The following is a 19243-nucleotide window of genomic DNA, read 5'->3' on the forward strand; positions in this document are numbered from 1 at the left end:
CCCACGGATACATCTCAGCTTCTGCAGCTCGTCTGTCATAGTATTTTCAAATATTATGAATAGAGAAGAGTTGAGGGACTTCCCTGGTGGTGCAGTGGTTAAGAATCCTCCTGCCAATGCAGGGGACACAGGTTCGATCCCTGGTCCGGGAAGATCCCACATGCTGTGGAGCAACTAAGCCCATGCGCCACAGCTACTGAGCCTCTACTCTAGAGCCCGTGAGCCACAACTACTGAGCCCGCATGTCACAACTACTGAGCCTGTGCTCTAGAGCCCATGAGCCACAACTACTGAGCCTGTATGCCACAACTACTGAGCCCACGCACCTAGAGCCCGTGCTCCACAACAAGAGAAGCCGCCGTAATGAGAAGCCCATGCACTGCAACGAAGAGTAGCCCCCACTTGCCGCAACTAGAGAAAGCCCACGCGCAGCAATGAAGACCCAACGCAGCCACAAATAAATAAAATAAATTTATAGAAAAAAAAGAAGAATAGTTGAGATGTAGGCAAAATCATCGGTACCTCTCTCTCCCCACCGAGAACCCTGCAGTTGTGTGTTCCTTTTGCTTGTGGGATTCAGGGTGGATCCCTAGTTGATGGATTCCTAGCCATCTGGTGAGAGGCCCCCAGTGCTGGTTTGGGATCAGATGACAGTGGACACTTACTTCTGTGGCTCGGTGATGGGTTTCCTTCCCGCTGGGCCCCGATCTCTGTTTCTGGACTGGGTTTCTTGTTTTCCCAGTTGTGCCGTTCTCTTGATGGCCGGTGTGGCTTGTTCTCACTGTGACGCTAGCGTGGCTTTTCCTCCACGTGCGTACAGAGCCATGAATCTGGCATACGTGGTCATTTCTAACGTTTTCCCTCAGTGCCACCACTGGTTATTTTTTAAACATTTTAATATTGAGGTAAATTTTACATTGTGTGAATTACAGTGTGGAAATCCTTAAGTGTGGGATTACTGAGGTGTCACACATGTCCACGCCTGGATAACCAACATCCCTGTCAAGGTAGATAGAATACATCTGTAATCTCAGGAATTTCCTCATGCCCTGTGAGGATTTATTTCCAGTAGATTAGCTTTACCTATTGTGGACGTCAGGTAGATGTAATTTGTATATATTTATCCTGATACGTGTTTATTCTGATCTCCCACTTGTACACACCAGTAAGCTGTTCTTTATTTATCTACTTTAAATAGCTGTGGAGTCCAGTGCTCATCTCCTGCAGATGGACGTTTGGGTTTTTGGTGTGGGGTGCTGTGAATAGTTCTGCAGGGAGCGTGTCTGTGTGGCTCTTTATGTGGACATGTCTTCATTTCTTGGATTAACACCCAGGAGTGGAATTGTTGGGTTGTGAGTAGGTGTGTTTGTCACTTTATAAGAAGCTGTCGAGCAGTTTTCCAGAATGTACCATGTTAGACTCAACCTGTGTGAGTTGTTCATTCTGTGATATTGACAACATTTTCTGTTGTCAGGCTTTTTAATTTTAATCACTCTGATGGGTGTGAAATAATATCTCATTGTAGTTTTATTTTATATTTCCCTGATGACTAAGGATGTTGAGTACCTGTATACTTCCTTTTCGAAGTGTCTGTTCAAATCTTTTGCCTGTTTTTCAATTGGGTTTGTTGGTTGTTGCTTATTTGCAGTTCTTTATATTTCTGAATTCAGGTCCTTTGTCATGTATATGTATTATAAATATTTTCCCCTATATGTAGCATGCATTTTTATTTTCTACATTGTCTTTTTTGATGAACAGAATTTTTCAGTTTTGATGAAGTTCAATTTATAAAGTTTCATGGTTAGTTAAGATTGGGGGGGGGTGAGGGAGGTCTGCCTCATCACTAAGATAGTATCCTGTGTGTTCTCCTAGAAAACTTACACACTTTTAGATTTTACATTCGATTCTGGGATCCATCTCAAGTTATTTTTTGTATGTGGTGTGAGGTAGGGGTCAGGATGCCTTTTTCCTCCACGGGCTGCTAAGTGTTCCAGATCCATTGTTGAAAAGACGTTCTTTTCCCCAGTTGAATTGCCTTTTGACACTTTTGTCTAATTGTCCATATATGCGTGGGTCTATTCCAATGTTGTTTCAGTTCTGAAACTATGAACTGTCTTTCACATTTAATGTCATGTTTAAATTATGTGAGCATCTCTCTCCACTGCACCGATGGAATCACTGGACACAAACGTCTAAACCAGGCACTTGAACTAGAGATCTCACCTGACCTTCCCGTTTAGTCTGAAAACCTGCTCCTACCCCCACCCCCGCCACGTTTCTGGCTCTCCCTACCTCCCTGGGTTTCTGTGAGGGTTGGATGGCGGCTGTGCAGAGCCCCTCATGCAGGGCCGTTCTTCCCCACGACTCCAGTGGCAGGTGGGAGGTTTAGGCAGGGCTGGGGCAGGGGCCTTGCCAGGAATCCAGCCGTGTTCCAAATAGATAGAAAGTTGACTTTTTACCAGGAAGTGTCCCTCATCCTGGCATGAATCCTCAAGATGGCAGCTCAAGTTACTGCAGCAAATTTTCCCAGTAAATTTTCCTGCTCTCTGCAAAATATTATCATAATTATTAAATGTGATGAAACAGAGTAACTAATATTCAGGGCAATAAGTGACATGAATTTCCTGCATTTTAGTTCAGTGACTGCATTCTCAAGAGCTCTCTGCCCTTGGAAACATCCATAAGATTTGTTTTCTTTAATGGTTTGTCTGTCAGTTGTACACTCCCGGTTTAAAGGTCATCCAAGAAAAAAAAGCTTGATATCAGCTGTGTGACTGTTTGCTTATAACCACCAAAAGAGTCTGTAAGGAAGATACTTGTTTGCTGTGGTGTGCTGCAGACTTTGCTTCGCATTTTTCAAATGCTAACAATTCACTCCGTCCAAAGCCCTCAGCTGCCCTCTTCCAGGGCATATCGTGTTTTTAGCTATGTTTCTAGCACACGGTGAAGTGGACACCGGTGAGCGGTAGTGGCTCATGCTTCTCCAGGTTTTCCTCGTGCACTTCGGTGTGCCAGGCTCCCCGGCAGCCCCAGGGGACGGGGAGTGACAAGCCTCCTTCCTCCTGCTGTTCCCCTCTATCTACCTAGCACTGTGCCCCAGAGGAGGTGCTAAGGACAGTCCACAAGGGTGGGTAGCTGTCCCCAGGCAACACGACACGCGTGGAGGTGTGTGGTCAGTGTGTTCACAGCTGGTGAGCCTGACCCACTGTAGAATGGCCTTTTAAGCGGCTTTTCCTTTGGCTGTGGTTTTTCCCACTTTGCCGTCCACACTTCAGCGCTCAGCCCCCAGCGATGACGTTCATTTTTTCATGTATTCGTCTAGCCGGGATGTAATCGCAGGCACCGAGGTGGGGGCTCATGATGGGAGATGGCCCTGCGGCTCAGGTGCACGGGCGTTGCAGTCTCATGGGGACCAGGCTGTGAGCCGAGTGATGGGTGGACGTGGGAACCGTGTGCCCGGGCGTGGGACGAGCAGCCCCTTCTCCAGACCGGGGGCAGGGAGTGTCCCCCCCATGGAGGCCGCGCCCGCTCTGGTCCTAAAGCAGGCGTGGCTTCTGCGTCTGGGAAATGGTCCGTCCTGTTGACCTGCACCCTGAACTTGGTCTTATTTACGTCTGATTCCAAACAACAGAGGCATCCGTCCCAGGCAGAAAACTGTGAGAGAAACCCGACCTCCTTGTCAACTAAGCACGCGTCCAGGGGCTGGGGACCCTCTGGGTAGGAAGGTGGGGTTGAGGGGGGCTGCCCTGTGGCCTTCGGTGGAGGGCTGTCTCAGTCCGTTCGGGCCGCTCTCGTAAAATACCACAGACCTGGCAGCCTGTAAACAACAGAAATGATTTCTCACTGTTCCAGCGGCTGGGAAGTCCAGGATCAGGTGTCTGGTGGAGGCCCCCTCCCGGGTCCACAGCTGGTACCTCTCACCGTGTCCTCACAGGGCAGAAGGGATGAGGGATCTCTCTGGGCCCCTTTCATTAGGGCACTGATCCCACTCTCGAGGGCTCCACCCTCTTGACCTAAGCACCCACCTCTACCCCATCACCTTTGGCAGGTAGCGTTTCGGCATAGGAATCTTGGGGGGGACGCAGACAGGCAGACAGTAGCCAGGAGGCGTGGCACGTTGAGGCCGGAGGTGACGAAAGCAGACTGCTTCGCTTGCTGAGGGTGGAAAATATGACATGAAAGTGTCCAAATGGAGGGCCGTGAAAGTCATGGTTTAGGACATTAATCTGATGGAGGGGGGTAACTGGGATCATCTTCAGATTGCAGAGACACAGGTGGTGTGGCCAGGCCCACGCTTCCGGAATGGCTCCCACTGCTGTTGTTGTGTCCCTTTGGTTCTCTTCTTCCCTCTCTAATTCTTAGGGGTTTTATTTTATTTATTTATTTTTTTGAGGTACACAGGCCTCTCACCCATGGCAATGGAGGTGGAGGCTTAAGAAAGTGGTCAGATCACAATGCCCCCGCAGAGTGCCGTCTACATAGAAACAGTACAGGAAAGAGCAAGTAAAGTGATGGGCTTTGTGGGGTTGTGGCATTCCCAGCCCCTTCTGCTGTTGCCTTGGAAAAATACCTTGTAATAGTCATCTTGGATGTTTGTTATATTGAAGTGGAAACATTTCAAGTGACGATCAAGTCGTATTTGAGCGGTAATCCAACCCAGAGATTCTGAGAACACCACTTAAGACTTATTCACTATTAAAGAATCAGTATTTTAATGAAATGCTGTTATGTCCAGAGAGGTATTTCGCTTTGGGGGGGTAGGGAAAAGCCAACATGTATTTTGTGTACAAGGAACATTTAAAAAAAAAATCTTTTCCTAAACCATTTTGCTACTTGTTACTCTGTGTGCCGTGCTTAGTGCTTCCTATTTGGTTATTTCTTTGGGCCTCAGTTCTTTCTGGAAAGTTTTTGAAAGTCAAGTTGCAACCAGCCAGAGTTTTTGCCAATTGAAATACAGCTAAACTATTAAATTATACACATTTTATGGCTTTCCTATGACAAGCGTATCTTCTAGATGTTCTTTTTAGTAGGTCTTTGAATCTTTTTTTACTTAACGGAGCAGTAAGAAATGCATGAAGGAATTTGAATTTAGAGAGGCTGTCTTGCATGTGTATCTGGGCACTGGCATTTAGCGTCTGTAAAATCAATTGGCAGTGAATGTTTTATTTACCTGTTAGGATCTCAGCTAGATCGTCAAGCAGCGCTTTGCCAGATACATTGGAATACACTCGACGGCACGGAAATGGAGTGGAGAGCAGTGACTCAGAAATGTTTGTGTGCCAGTCTCATGAGGATTTTAATGCCCTGTAAAATACCTGTGTATATAATGGAGAAGCAAAAATTATTGGAACAGTAGAGCTGGCGCACTGGCATAGTTACTCTTTTGTACATGAGCAAAGTAGTCACTGTTTACCGAAATGTATTTTGGATTAAGAATCGTTATCAGACCTCAAATTGCCTAAACTGCCCAGCTCTTTGCCGAGGCCTGAGTGGCAGCTGCAGAGCGAGGTTGGCCGCGGTGCCAGGTTCTCTGCAGCCTCTTGGCTTCTGAGCCTCCCTTTCATGTGTAGCCAAGTGAAATGTGAGCTCTGCAGATACCGGGGCCTTGGCCGCACAGCAGTTTGGAAAGGCTGCCGAGGGCCCGGAGGCCGGGGCCGGGCGAGGCCACGACTCCCAGGCCTTTGCAGGGCAGTGACCGAGGGGCTCTGAGGTTCCAGGCACGTTTCCCTGCGAGACCAGGCCTGGGCTCTCAGACGATGGTTTTGGCTTCATCCTTCAGACGCTGCATGAGGAATACGCAGTTTTTATTGCTTTTCAGTCACTTAACCGTTTATCCTTCACCTTCCACAATCTGTGTGGCGATCAGTCTTTTAAAAGATCAGTGCACTTCACTGGATTTGAAATCAGGGTGGGGTTCGTTTTATTTCATACAGGAAGCCTTCTTTGGGGAAGTCTGACACAACTGGCTTTTCAGCCTCTTGGAATTTAATTGGAAAAGCACAGCAGAGAAGGACAGGGCCGGGTGCCCGGGTGTCCGCTGGTGGGTTAGGTGGCCCTTGACCTCGGGATTCCTTCTCTGTGGCTCCCGGTCACTGGGAGAACCTGATTCACAAGTCAATGTGAGTTGGTGCGTTTCCGGTCGCAGTCAGGGATGTAACCGGGCTGACCGTAACGCACGTCACTGTTCCCTGAAGTTTTATTCTTGCTGCTCGTTGTGTTAAGAATGTTGGATGATTTTAGGAGAACTTAGTAGATTTGCCTTGATGGGAATGTTAGTAAGTCCGTCAGGCCGCCGGTGCGTAGAAATGATCTACGGAGAAATAAATTCCTTCCCTCCCACACCAGCACATGAGAAAAGAGCCGTCCTGTGGGTCACTGGGGATCTGACAGGTCTCCCCAGGGAGCAGTCCAGAGCGGTCCTGAGTGCCGGGTCTGGGTCTCGGTGCTGCGTTTGGCTGGCCAAACAGAGCTAATCGAGGTGGGGAGAAAACCGAGAGGACAGGCCCTAATGGTGCACAGAGCTATCCGTCACCGAGCCAGTAATAGGATCTTCAGTTAATTCACGCAGCCTTCCAGCTCCCTGCGCTGGCCCTGCCAGGGTGAGATACAGCCTCGCACAGAACGCCACCCCTACTAGACAGGGCGTGTCGGTGCGTCTGCAGTTTCTTCTGTTCACCCAGAAGATGAAAACAAACCTGCGCTTCAGAAATGCCCCCCGTGAAGTCCCGATGCCTCCCTAGGGGGAGCAGTCTCTGGGTTGCTACACAGCGAGTGTGCTCTGGAAATGCCAGTGCTGTGTGAATTCGTGCAAAAGGAGGAGCATCCGGCTGCAGAGACGGACGTGTTTTCAGGTGCCCGGGGTCCCTGCTCACCGGCCCTTCCTGCTGGGCGGTGGCAGTGATGGCACCTCTGCCCACCGGCCGCTTGCGGTGGGTTACGCGCTTTACTTCTCTTGGTCCTCATGGCACCCTGAAGGTGAAACTAGGCCCAGAGAGGCTCACCTGCTCAGGCTCACACAGCAGGTGAGCGGCTGGGCCGGGATCCCGGCTTCAGGGCTGCCAGTCGTGTCCCGACGGCTGTGTTCCGAGCGCCGGTTCGCTCCGGGATTGTCACTCCTCCGGCTCTCACTCAGAGCGCTGTTTACTGCTTGTTTATTTACTGTCATTTCCTCCAGTGTGTCTTAGGAAGTACTGTTGCACTGTGACTACCAGACTTCCAGAAACACACAGTAAAGTAGAGGACATGGCGAGGCCCTTCTGTGAGGGGCGCGGGGCCTACGCCCGCCCCTTCCCCGAAGCCGGCACGGCAGGACTGCGACCCCGGTTCAGAGGACCGGGCGGCATCAGCGTCCTGCAGGGGAATCCGAAGGGCGCAGCGGAGTCGTCGACGAGGTTCGGTCAAGGCTGGGTGACGGGGGTCGTGTCGTTAGAAGCAGGGTCCGAAGGTCAGAGGGCCCTTGAGGGGTCCGAGGACTTCTGGAAGGCTCGGCTCCGGTGTCCTCCGGAGCAGCTCCTGTTAAGCAAACCCAGCAGGACACGGGCGAGGCTGGCCAGGCCCCCCGCCCGCAGCCATCGGCAGCAGCCGGCTCTTCCTCTGACGCAGAGCAAGAATGCCTCACCAAGCAGAGTTTGGCCAGACGCTGAATCTCTGACTGGAAGCTAAACTAATTATGCAAAACTATGTTAGGAAGTTCTGTTGCCATCAGGGTTTGATCCACTTTTTTGGACGGGGCGGGGGCAGGGCGAGACTTTAAAAAAGCTTTAAAAAAACCGTCGCCGACCCCCTGCCTGCCCGCCCCCTGCCCATTTTCTCCCCCCACCCCCGGCCGGACTCGCCTGCCTGGCAGGGTTCTTCCTGAAGGAAACATCAGTCGAGACGCTTCAGCCTGTCTCTCGGGCCCCTGTAAGCCGCCCGCCCACCTGTGTGCACTTACACACCTATTCCGTCCTGAGCATCGCGTCCTCCGTCACGCCGGTGCCTCTGCCCCGCGTGCTCCTTGCCTTTGCGGGTGCTGCCCCCAGCGCCCCTGCTTTTCTCTTTCTTTCTCCTTGTCCGGCTTTCCTGCCGGCTCCTCTTGTCTCCTTGAAGATGTGGCTCGTGTGCCCCTTCCTGCAGGAAGTGTTTCAGTTTCCCCCTATTCCACCCCAAGACCTCTGCCCTCTGCTGCTCTCACAGCCCGGTCCCTGCGTCCCCGGGTCACTCAGTCCCTGCCCTCTGGCCTAATGACTTCTAGACCTTGTCCCTTAAGGGGAACGGCTGTGCCTGGCCCTCTTTCAGTCCTCAGCCCTCGCACACCACCTGGGAAAAAATAAGTGTCTTCGGGATGATGAATAAATGAGTAAGTCCGTAAAAAGCAGGAGCTCAGGAATCTCCTTCAGTGAATTACTTTGGATGTTTGTCGTGCCCGTTTATCCTCTGAATCAGGGGTAGGTAGCAGTGACCCGGAGAGGTCAGAGGTCATCCTAAAGTGACACCTAACGCTCAAGAAGGGCACCTCCAGTGTCACCAGAGAGGGAGTGTCGTATCCAGTCCATCTGGTGGTTAGATTGCCTGGGGCACACGCACATGTTAAAGCCGTCATTTAAAACCATACGCAGTGTGGTCACATCCAAAACCCCGTCTGTTAGCATCTCAGCCCGACGGTGCTCTCTAGGCGGAAAAGAGCAAAGGGGGGCAGTGATCGTACGTAGGTTGTAAAGGCTGTGTGTGCACGGTCACGGGTTATGACCCCTGAGCGGCCGGCAGCGGTGCCTGACCTCCTCACGGCCGTCCCAGACCCCGGCACAGAGTTGGCCCCAGCTTGTCCTTGAGTCCACGAGGGAGAAAGAGCTGCTGCCCACAGCGAACGCCGCTGGAAAAGTTTTCCCCAAAAGCCAGACTCTGATTCTTATCTGTCAAAAGCTTAAGAGCAGTTAGTAAATTAATGAATTGTTCTTCTAAGTGTTTCCTCCTCTTTTTTTTTTTTTTTTTGGTGCTTATCATTTATCCTGCTGAGTTAAAGTAGTTAATAGCGGAAATTAAGTTTTTTATGAGTTTTTGAGTTTTATGCCAGGAAGCCAGACACAGCAGTACTTCCATGTACTAAAAACCCCAAATAAGGCAAAAGCCCCACTAAATTAGCCTTAGGAACAGAATGCCATCTCAGGGGCCGGGGATGGTCTACTGTTTGTTTTGTTGGCTGTTGGTGACACGTACATATACAGTTTTATTTTATTTATTTATTTATTTATTTTTCTTTTTTGCGGTACGCGGGCCTCTCACTGTTGTGGCCTCTCCCGTTGCGGAGCACAGGCTCCGGACGTGCAGGCTCAGCGGCCATGGCTCACGGGCCCAGCCGCTCCGCGGCATGTGGGATCTTCCCGGACCGGGGCACGAACCTGCGTCCCCTGCATCGGCAGGTGGACTCTCAACCACTGCGCCACCAGGGAAGCCCATACATATACAGTTTTTTAATGTGAGATTTTCTTTGCAGGGCAGAGTGTGGAGTTGGCCTTGACTTAACAACCATGATAATACAGTTGAATTTTCAGACATTTTGGGACCGTTCTTTCATGAAAACTCTTCTCTTTCCTTCAGGGAATACCTCAGTTACCATGTGCCAAAGCATTATACAACTACGAAGGCAAAGAGCCCGGGGACCTTAAATTCAGCAAAGGTGACATCATCATTTTGCGGCGACAAGTGGATGAAAATTGGTATCACGGGGAGGTCAGCGGAGTCCACGGCTTTTTCCCCACCAGCTTCGTGCAGATCATCAAGCCGTTACCTCAGCCCCCGCCTCAGTGCAAAGCGCTTTATGACTTCGAAGTTAAAGACAAGGAAGCCGACAAAGATTGCCTTCCGTTTGCAAAGGTAAAGCGAGAACAACGTCGCCTTCTGTTCGTCAGCTCTTCTCTGTACCTGGCTGCATAGACTATGGCTTCTGTTTCCTTGTGCAGAAACATATGATAGTTTAATGTGAACTATCTCACTGTGCTTCTAAAAATATCTGGAAGCAGGCTTCTCAGAGTCACAAAGACAGTAATTTTGTGCACAGAATGTTCTCTGTGAAAGATAATTTTGGTTGATGTGCTGTGTGGTATCATTTTCGTATTTAGGGCCTAAATGTAATCCTGAGCTACGTTTTGGGGTGTGTGTGCACCACTCGGGGATTTTAATTCCCTGAATTATGGATAACAAAGTGAAACATCATTACTTCCTTATTTTATATGAAAATTTCTTTGCTGAAAAGCACACAAGACTATATCTACTGAATTGATAAAATGCTTTGGGATTTTGAGCAGAATGTCGTGTTCTTTTGGTAAAGAAAAACAGTAGGGTGTACACTTAAATGGGTATTTGGTGTATTATCAGAGAAAAAGTGAAAAGAGCCTGAAAATTAATCTGGACCAGGGGTTCAGGGGGCCTGGGTGGGATTTGAGGTGGCAATTTGTCGGTCTAAACAAAATCAGCCGTCAGCCCCTCGGTGGAGGGGCTGTTAGTTTACGGCTGTCTGGTCTGATGGGGGATGCCAGGCGGACTGGTAATTACCATTCAGCTCATCAGCTTCTTCCATTCACATCCTGAAGACATGTCATGGAACTTTTATTCACGGACTCTTACGACTTGAGTCCCATATTGAAAAGAAAATTAGGTGGCGAGCTTCCTGGGATGAGGTGGAGTAACGTTCACTGTTTCTTCAGGATGACGTTCTGACTGTGATCCGCAGAGTGGATGAAAACTGGGCTGAAGGCATGCTGGCAGACAAAATAGGAATATTTCCAATTTCGTACGTTGAGGTAAGTCAGTCTGTAGAAACGTCGGTTGTGTTAGTGTTCTGCTTGGCAAATCAGTCTTCAGTGTGCAGTGTGAGTACTCAGAAATCCTCAGGATCACGTCTCAGTATGTACCTGCATTGCATCATTGTTGCACACCTTGAACTGATACAGTGTTACCTGTCCATTATGTCTCACTAAAACTAGGGGGGAGAAAAAGAAAGACAAAAACCTAATCGATTTAAAAAAAAAAAAAAAAGCCCTCATAGCACAAAGCCCCAGGAATGCACCTGTTCTAAATCCTGGGGTGGAATCCCTCCACCCTGCCCTGCAATTCCTGAGGACCAGGAGACTGTGAAACGTTTGAACTCTGTACTTTGTCCCCTGCTAAGAGCATCAGTGTGTCTGTTAAGTGGGACCCTGGGCTCCCTGCCGGCCCCTGTGTTGTCTGCAGCCGCGCTTTTCTGTTGGCAGCTGTGTGGTCAGAGGCTGGTGAAGGTCCCGACTGAGGTGGGAGACGCATGTTTCTGTCTGTTGACGCGTTTCTTCCATGTGCCCCATGTCTCAGAACTGGGACAGTGATTTGCACGGTAGCCTCCAGAAAACGTTAAATAAGCAATGAACCGCCTTCACCCCATCCCAGCAATAACTAGCAACGCTGCCCCCTTTAACCAGCTTTACTCGGAAAGGTATGGCCAACCCGATTCAGCAAAGTCTTCAGCGAAGGCTTTTTAGGAATATGTGTAAAGTAACATGTATTATTTTAAAGAATAACACAAATTAAGAATGAACTAGGAAGTTACAATTTACATGCAGCCTTATTACATCATATGTCGTAAACTTTTTTTTTTTTTACATCTTTATTGGAGTATAATTGCTTTACAATGGTGTGTTAGTTTCTGCTTTATAACAAAGTGAATCTGTTATACATATCATAAACTTTCATGTCGTTTAGTCATGAGACTTTCATGTCAAAAACAAAATTGAAGGGATTTTCAAAGAACGAAAGACCAGACCAAACAACCGTACAAGGTTAGCTGAGGTCACAGAAGGCTTCTGGGAGGAAGCGATTTCTTAGTGATGTCTGTGTCCTGGGTAAATGTGCATGGAAAAGGTGCATTGTTACGGCAGAAAGGACACCCATGCCGCACAACCAGCATGTGCACAGGCCAGAAAGTAAGAGACAGCACAGATCAGGAAATTGAAAATAATTCTCTTGTTTAAGATATCAAAGCATGTATCTTAAGATGTAAAAAAAAGAAAACCCACACCACTTGTATTCCCATCTTTTCATCTGAGGCATTTATTTTGGCGTGGTTCTGAGGTCAAAAATGACAAATTGTGTCATCGTAGCCAGCGTTCAATCTCCCCACAGACTGTGAGATGGCCAGCGTTTTCCTAGTAGAACTCCCCTGGACTACCGTGTGTCTGTGGAAAGGTAATTCAGACCATGTAAAAGCCTTGAAGTTTATCCGTATCCTTCAGGTGTTCCTGTTTATTAAAATACTTTTTCCTCCTTTGAAAGTAAACAGTAGAAAAAAAAATCTTAGCTCTCAGGTAATCCTTCCTGCACATTATTTACATATTCTAACCGCGGTCACGAAAAGTTAACCGCTTTCCCAAGCATCTGAATCGCTACAGTGAGGAGCGTGGGTACCGCAGGCTTAGTCGTGAGAGCCTGTCTTCGCCTGCTGGGTATTAGCAATACTACGTGCTAGCACCTGGCGTGTGAGGCGTGGGCAGGTGTAGAATTGCGTGATAGGCATAAAAGATCCACCCACGGCAAATCCAGAGTCACCGGGAGTCACTTGAGTCATGAGGATTATTTACTCTGACTTCGGTTGGAAAGATAAACTTCTGCCCAAGTGGAAAATACTTTCATTCTTCGGCCTCTTGTCTTTCACGAGAGTATTTTCCTCATTTGAACCACGGTTTTGCCAGTTGAGACGAGGTGAACAAATCATCTCTCCTGGGGAGACTGTGAGCTTCCCTTTGATGTCAGGCCATCGGATGGAAGTTTCTGGCACCTGGGGATTAGCATGGGGACTCAGCCTTTAGGGGAAGAAGGGGTGGCAGATTTCAGTAGCAAAACCTCCGGAAACGCAGCCGTTCAGGTGAAGCGTGAACCGTCTTACAGGGCACCCTCACGTGGAGCGAAGCCAGCTAACCGTGGGAATCAAAAAACCGGGGCTTTTTCCTAAATAATGTCTTTCTCTTGCTCTGTAAACCCCTTTAGGGTCCAGACCATACCTCACTGTAAAAACAGACTGTGTTACAAAAATCCACTTGCAAGTTATTTTCTTCTACCTTGTAGATATACATTGAGGTTTCCACCAGTGTTAGGTGCTTTTGCTTTTTTCACGGTGCTGCTTCCCCAGACTGTTACCCCCCAAGGTGTGAGAAGGTTGTGTGTGATGATGTGTCTCAGAGGGCCTGGCCCTGCTGTGTCCTGTGCACCGTGGTTTGGAGCTCAGATCGGAGCATGACCCAGAGGATAGCAGTGGTCCTGTAAGAGAATCTCAGCGCCACGTCTCGTGAGGAAGTGAGTTCAGAACTGAGTCTGCAGAGTGGCATCTGGGCTTGTCACAGCGGAAGCTGGAACCCCGACTCCTGCTGGCTGGCTGGTTCGTGGAGATGCCCACGGAACTTGCCTGTGGCAGAAACTCTGAGCAGGATGGGCTGGGGAATGGGATGCAGGCCGGGAGCAGGACCTCCGGGGTCGAGTTGGGAGCTGAGTGTCAGCGGTGGCTGGGGAGAGAGCTGAGTCGGGGGACCCAGGACGTGAGAGGGTGCTGGGGCGCTGTGCCCTCCCCCATGCCTGCTCCCCACCTCCTGTCCGCCTGCCCCCCCAGCACCAGGACTGGGTACCAGGCTCCCCGCCTGTATCACAGGAGGTGAGAAAACAAATGACCTCTGATTAAAGTACCAGGTTCTTCAGGGTGTGAGCAGAGAAGGAGAGTCTGGCTGGGGGTGACTAGGGAGAGAATGGCCACGTGAATGTCCTTGAATTCTGCCCCTCAGGCCTCTGTCAAGATGAGGGGTCTCCTGCCTTGATCACCATCATGCTCCCCCGGAGACTCTCCCATCAGAGCCCTGAGGCTGTGGGTTCTGTTCTGTAGGGAAGATAGATGTTTCTTGGGGAAACCCAGGGGACTCTTGGAGACACCGTGTCAGGATATGTGTACAAGGGTGTATTTGTCAAATAGTGAGTGTGCTTTTAAAAAGGAATCAGTAGGGCTTCCCTGGTGGCGCAGTGGTTGAGAGTCCGCCTGCCGATGCAGGGGACGTGGGTTCGTGCCCCAGCCCTGGAAGATCCCACATGCCATGGAGCACCTGGGCCTGTGAGCCATGGCCACTGAGCCTGCGCGTCCGGAGCCTGTGCTCAGCAGCGGGAGAGGCCACAGCAGTGAGAGGCCCGCGTACCGCCAAAAAAAAAAAAAAAAAAAAAAGGAATCAGTAGCTTGCTACTTTTTTTGTTCAGAAATATCAGGCTTCTCCAAAACCGAATGATTTTAACACCCTCATTAATTCAGAGTTGACTCATTCATATTTCCTGGTCATTTGGACAAAGATGATGTAATTCTTAGCAAGCCAAAAGTTTGAATGAAGTAAATGCTAAATATGGCATTTTAGATGATTTTCAAACATTGTTATGTATGGTAGGCTTATGAGCTATACATTTTTATTAAATGTGTCGTACAATATTTTGATTCTTAGTCATTCATGTAAACTCACTGACCCAGTTTTTTCAACAAAAAAAATTGTTTAGCAACTCTGCTGCAGATAGAATGTAAAAGTGAGCATTCCTCGTGTGCAGGTGGCGTGAGGTGGGCATGGCCTGGTGGGCAGGTGTCTGGCTCTGTAGCTAACTGCCAGAAGGAAGGGCTGCGTCCTCGGGTTAGATCGCTGCCCCGACGTCACCTCTGTGGGCACACCTGCCCTCACCACCTCGTCTAAAGGGGTTTGCCTCACCCACCAGATGCTGTGATCCTGGAAAACCTTGGGCTCGGAGCCCAGATGGCCTCGATTCCAGTCTTGGCTGGACCGGTGATTGTGGCGCGACTGGTCTCCTCATGTGTAAAATAGTAGAGCCCTCAGGGTGAGGTCGTCCAGTGGTGCTGTGCGCTGCCTGCAACTAGTGAGAGGTGTGAAGGGGGACTACGGCCGTCACCACCGCTGTCATTGTAATCACCCACCGCTTCTTGTCCCCTGTAGCTGTCTCACCTGTGGATGTTACTGTCTCCCAGTGTCCGCCCTGCATAGAACGTGAGCTCCCAGGGTCAGCGTCTTGTCTGGTTCGCCTGCTCTCCCGAGGTCCCCGCGTGTCGCCTCCCGCTGGTTGACCCTCAGTAAACATGGGTTGAATGAATGAGTGAGCGACCCAAGGACCTTTTGAGCCGACATCAGGAATGAACTGTTTCAGATGTGGCCAACTTTGACATTTTTCAGCTAGAACGCCCAGCATTCGCTACCCAGCCATGTATTTTCTCATCGGTTTATCTTAGTGCTGCATCCAGACCCCACCATCCTCAAAGCACAAGGTCTCTCCGGTGACTTTAGGGAGATTGTTTTTTAATGAAGCTGGGTGAATCTTTGGTTATGCCTAGTTTAGAATTTTCCAGACTAAAGTAACGGTGGCCGTACTCTGTGGATGAGATCCTGGAGCCTCTACAGATTATCTCCTTGATACGTTCTGAGATGAATTTTCACCTATTCCTTTGGCTCACTTTGAGCAGATGTAGGGTGGCCTAATCGTTAAGGATACTCATTCTTTTAAAATAACTTTATGGAGTTATCAGTGACATATAATAAACTGTGCACATTTAAAGTGTAAAGAGGTTTGCTGTTTTCAAGTTTCAGAATCAGACAAATCTTGGGAGATATTTCGGTGGCCAGGGAACAGAACGGTGACATCAGCTTTAACTGTGGAAAGTCACGTGTGCGGGTCTCCCGGAGCACCAGCGGCCTTCAGGGGGGCGATAGCTTCCTTTGCTGTGGACATGGGGACTTGGGAGATGTCATCTGTGTTTCAGGGAATTACAGGTGCAGGTTTAGGTATCGGGTTTGAAGTTGCCAAGGTGCCCCTTGAAGGAGCTAAGAAGAGCGTTGTTCACTTTACTTCTTAGAGTCTTTGTGCTACAGCAGCGGTCCCTAACCTTTTTGGCACCAGGGACTGGTTTCATGGAAGACAGTTTTTCCATGGACCGGCGGTGGGGTGGGAATTGTTTGGGGGTGGTTCAAGCGCACGTTACATTGATTGTGCACTTTATTTCTATTATTATTACATTGTGATATATGATGAAATAATTATACAACTCACCATAATGCAGAATCAGTGGGAGCCCTGAGCTTGTTGTCACTTGCCACTCACTGATACGGTTTTGACGTGAGTCTGCAGTTGATTTATGACGGTCTCTGTGCCGTCAAACCTCTCTGCTAAGGATCATCTTTATTTGCAGCCGCTCCCCAGCGCTAGCGTCACCTCCTCGGCTCCCCCTCAGATCATCAGGCGTTAGATTCTCACAAGGAGCGCACAACCTACATCCCTCGTGTGCACAGTTCACAGTAGGGTTCGCGCTCCTGTGAGAATCTAGTGCCACCGCTGAGGCGGAGCTCAGGCGGCAATGCGAGCGGTGGGGAGCGGCTGTAAATACAGACGGAGCTTCACTCGCTGGCCCGCTGCTCACCTCCTGCCGTGCGGGCTGCTTCCTGACATTCAGTCAGCTGGGGACCCCTGCTCTGGAGAGAGATGAGAAGCGAGGATCAGAATCGTCCTCTTTGAGCTCTTAATCAGAGAGAGCTGATTGAACAATGTAAAAAGATATTTTGTCGTTTGTATTTTGGGATGTATTCTTTTCCTTTTAAATGCAAAAGTGAAATGTTCAATTCACTGAAATCTTTTCTTTTTAAACAAGAAATGTAGGAAAATTGGGGGGGGAGTTGGAAAGAGAATTATGATATTGCTTGGCTTCCAAATACTCCTTCAATTCTAAAGTGAAATAAATTTTATAAAATACATTTAGAGAAATTGTTGAGAAGTCAGGAAGGCAGTTGGTTGCCGCACTAACTTTCTCCCTCCCATTTTTGAGGTAAATTAATTTCTGTAAATGAAATCTAGAGTTGCTGTTGAGGAACCGGTGACGGAGACTTATCCCGTGCCCAGTGTAATACATTCGTCCACCTCCAAGTCTACACCGGCCCTGCTTTGAGTAGCGCTTTCAGCCCCACGGGCTCTGTCCTGCGCCGCGGGTCCTTGTATCCTCTGAGAGCTGTCAGCTTGGTGCAAGTAATAGTTGCATTTTGTTTTGCCACAATGACGGAAGGGGAGAGGATCTCTGGATTCCGAATTTCTCAGGGCAGAGGCAGGTCTCTGGACTCCAGGAAAAACCCCTGCTCGCTGCAGACAGCTCGAGGCAACCTGGCCAGACCCAATCAGAACAGGAGCCCTGTAAATTAGGTAAGGATTTATTTAGGGCAGTTTGCACCCCATCTATCATGCAGCAGCCTCTTTCCAATTTAAGAGTTTCCTTTTGTTTTCCATCAGGAAAACATTCCGGGAGCTGAGATTCTAAAGATGGGTTAATGTGTATCGACTTCTCGCTTCATGAGCAGGCAGTTTCCAGCACTCCGGGTAGTTTCACAGAACATAACCCTGCAGGCGTCCCGTGGAGCCTGGAGCGGAGGCCCAGGGTGATGACCAGCTGGTGTCTAACGTCCGCAGCGCTTTCCCCCAGGAGTCCTCAAATTCTTCAGCCTGGCCGTATTCCCCTGGGCCCTCACTAAGTTGGTCTGATGATTGTTCCCGGAAAATTCCATACCTGGGAATTTTCCATACCTTTACAGCTCATCGGGGAGGTTTCTTGGTCCATGTGTCTGTGGAAAGCTCACCCTTTCTTCAGGGTCCCGATGAAAACTGTCATTTCTCATGAAGCCATTCTTCCCTGATTCTCCTTTGCAGAAACAAAACAGAGCCACCCTCTCCTTGTGTCAGACTTCCCTCGTATGCAGCTTGTCCATTCTTACAGCCTGGCACGTGCCAAGAGTGTAGTTGTGTGTGTATAGGATTCAGTGTTTTCCTGGGAGCCACATCGTAGATAAAAAAACATTTTTAATGATTTTATTTCTATGGTATAATCACATTCCAGAAGAGTTGGAAAGGAAAGAAAGAACCCTTAGGCCCATCACATTCAATTTTGGTAAATATCCTTCCATTCTCTTGCCCTGTGCTTTATTTAATGAGACCACACACATGATTCTGCCTTTCCCTACACTATTACAGCGCTACTAACCATCAGTTTTGTGACTGCATAATAAACATTTTAGGAGCTAAACTGTAATTTAGTTATTTTTCCATTTTTTAAACAAGTGTCTTGTTTAGGGACACCCAGCCAGTAACTGAGAGGTGAATGGTGGTCTTTCTCAGACAGCCCGTGTCTGCCCTAGACCCCTGCCCTGCAGTTGCCTCCGAGGACATGTGATGATGGCTAGTCTTCCTAAGGTTGGTACAGAATCACTGTTATTACCAAGCTTCGCTTAAGAAGTGTTTAGTCATTTTGATTTTTCATCAAGACTAGTGACAACTTTTCAGGTTTGAACACGCAGAAGGTTAATTTTCAGAAATGATGAACTATTCAACAATTTCAAAGAACTGAGGTTGCTTTTTTTAAGAAAACAATCACACATTCATTAAAACCACAATATTTTAAGGTCTTAAATTTTATCATTTGAAATTTTTATCACATTGCTTTATACACCCTAAATTTGGTAGTAACTAAGGCTTTTTAAAGAAGTGAAGTAGGGACTTCCCTGGTGGCACAGTGGTTGAGAATCTGCCCAGCAATGCAGGGGACACGGGTTCGAGCCCTGGTCTGGGAAGATCCCACATACTGCGGAGCAACTAAGCCCATGAGCCACAACCGCTGAGCCCGCATGTCACAACTACTGAAGCCCGTGCGCCTAGAGCCCGTGCTCCACAACAGAGAGAAGCCACCCTAATGAGAAGCCCACGCACCAGAATGAAGAGTAACCCCCGCTCGCTGCAACTAGAGAAAGCCCGCGCACAGCAACGAAGACCCAATGCAGCACCCCCCCCCCCCAAAAAAAAGCAGTGAAGTAGGTGCAGTTTAATCAAGCAAGGGCTGTCTTGTGCTCTGGAAGAGACAGAATGCGTGTTCTGCATATATGTGTGCATCTGTGGCATCTTGACGAAGCTTCTGGGAAGAAGCTTCCCTGTAGCGAAGTAGACGTGTTTCAGGAAGGGTGTCGGGAGGTGGTGTGGAGCAGCTGCCCTGGTGACAGTGGAGTGGCCTGTCCCCCAGGCCTCACGGGTGTGCGAGCAGGCATCTTTGCAGGCGGGAAGGGGAAGGAAGGTCCCCAACCCCTGTGCGGGGTCGCCGCATGGCCTCTTCCGTGCCGATTCCTTCCTGGCGGTCTCTCTGTTTCCCACCCGCTGCCCCCAACACTTTGGGTTCCAGGGGAGGGGGGCGAAA

General features: G+C 49.1%; 1 protein-coding gene across 3 annotated transcripts in view; it reads left to right on the forward strand.

Moving 5' to 3' along the window:
- SH3RF1 (SH3 domain containing ring finger 1) overlaps nucleotides 1–19243 on the forward strand; it is a 147724-nt gene that overhangs the window by 86409 nt on the left and 42072 nt on the right. For all 3 annotated transcript variants that reach the window (XM_082625124.1, XM_082625122.1, XM_082625123.1), the window contains exons 3-4: nucleotides 9577–9852; nucleotides 10683–10778. In XM_082625124.1, coding sequence (XP_082481250.1) covers nucleotides 9577–9852; nucleotides 10683–10778 — 372 coding nt within the window. The remainder of the gene's footprint in view (nucleotides 1–9576; nucleotides 9853–10682; nucleotides 10779–19243) is intronic.

Source organism: Mesoplodon mirus (genome assembly GCF_964341445.2).
Source record: "Mesoplodon mirus genome assembly, chromosome: 1".
Classification (NCBI taxonomy): Eukaryota; Metazoa; Chordata; class Mammalia; order Artiodactyla; family Ziphiidae; genus Mesoplodon; species Mesoplodon mirus.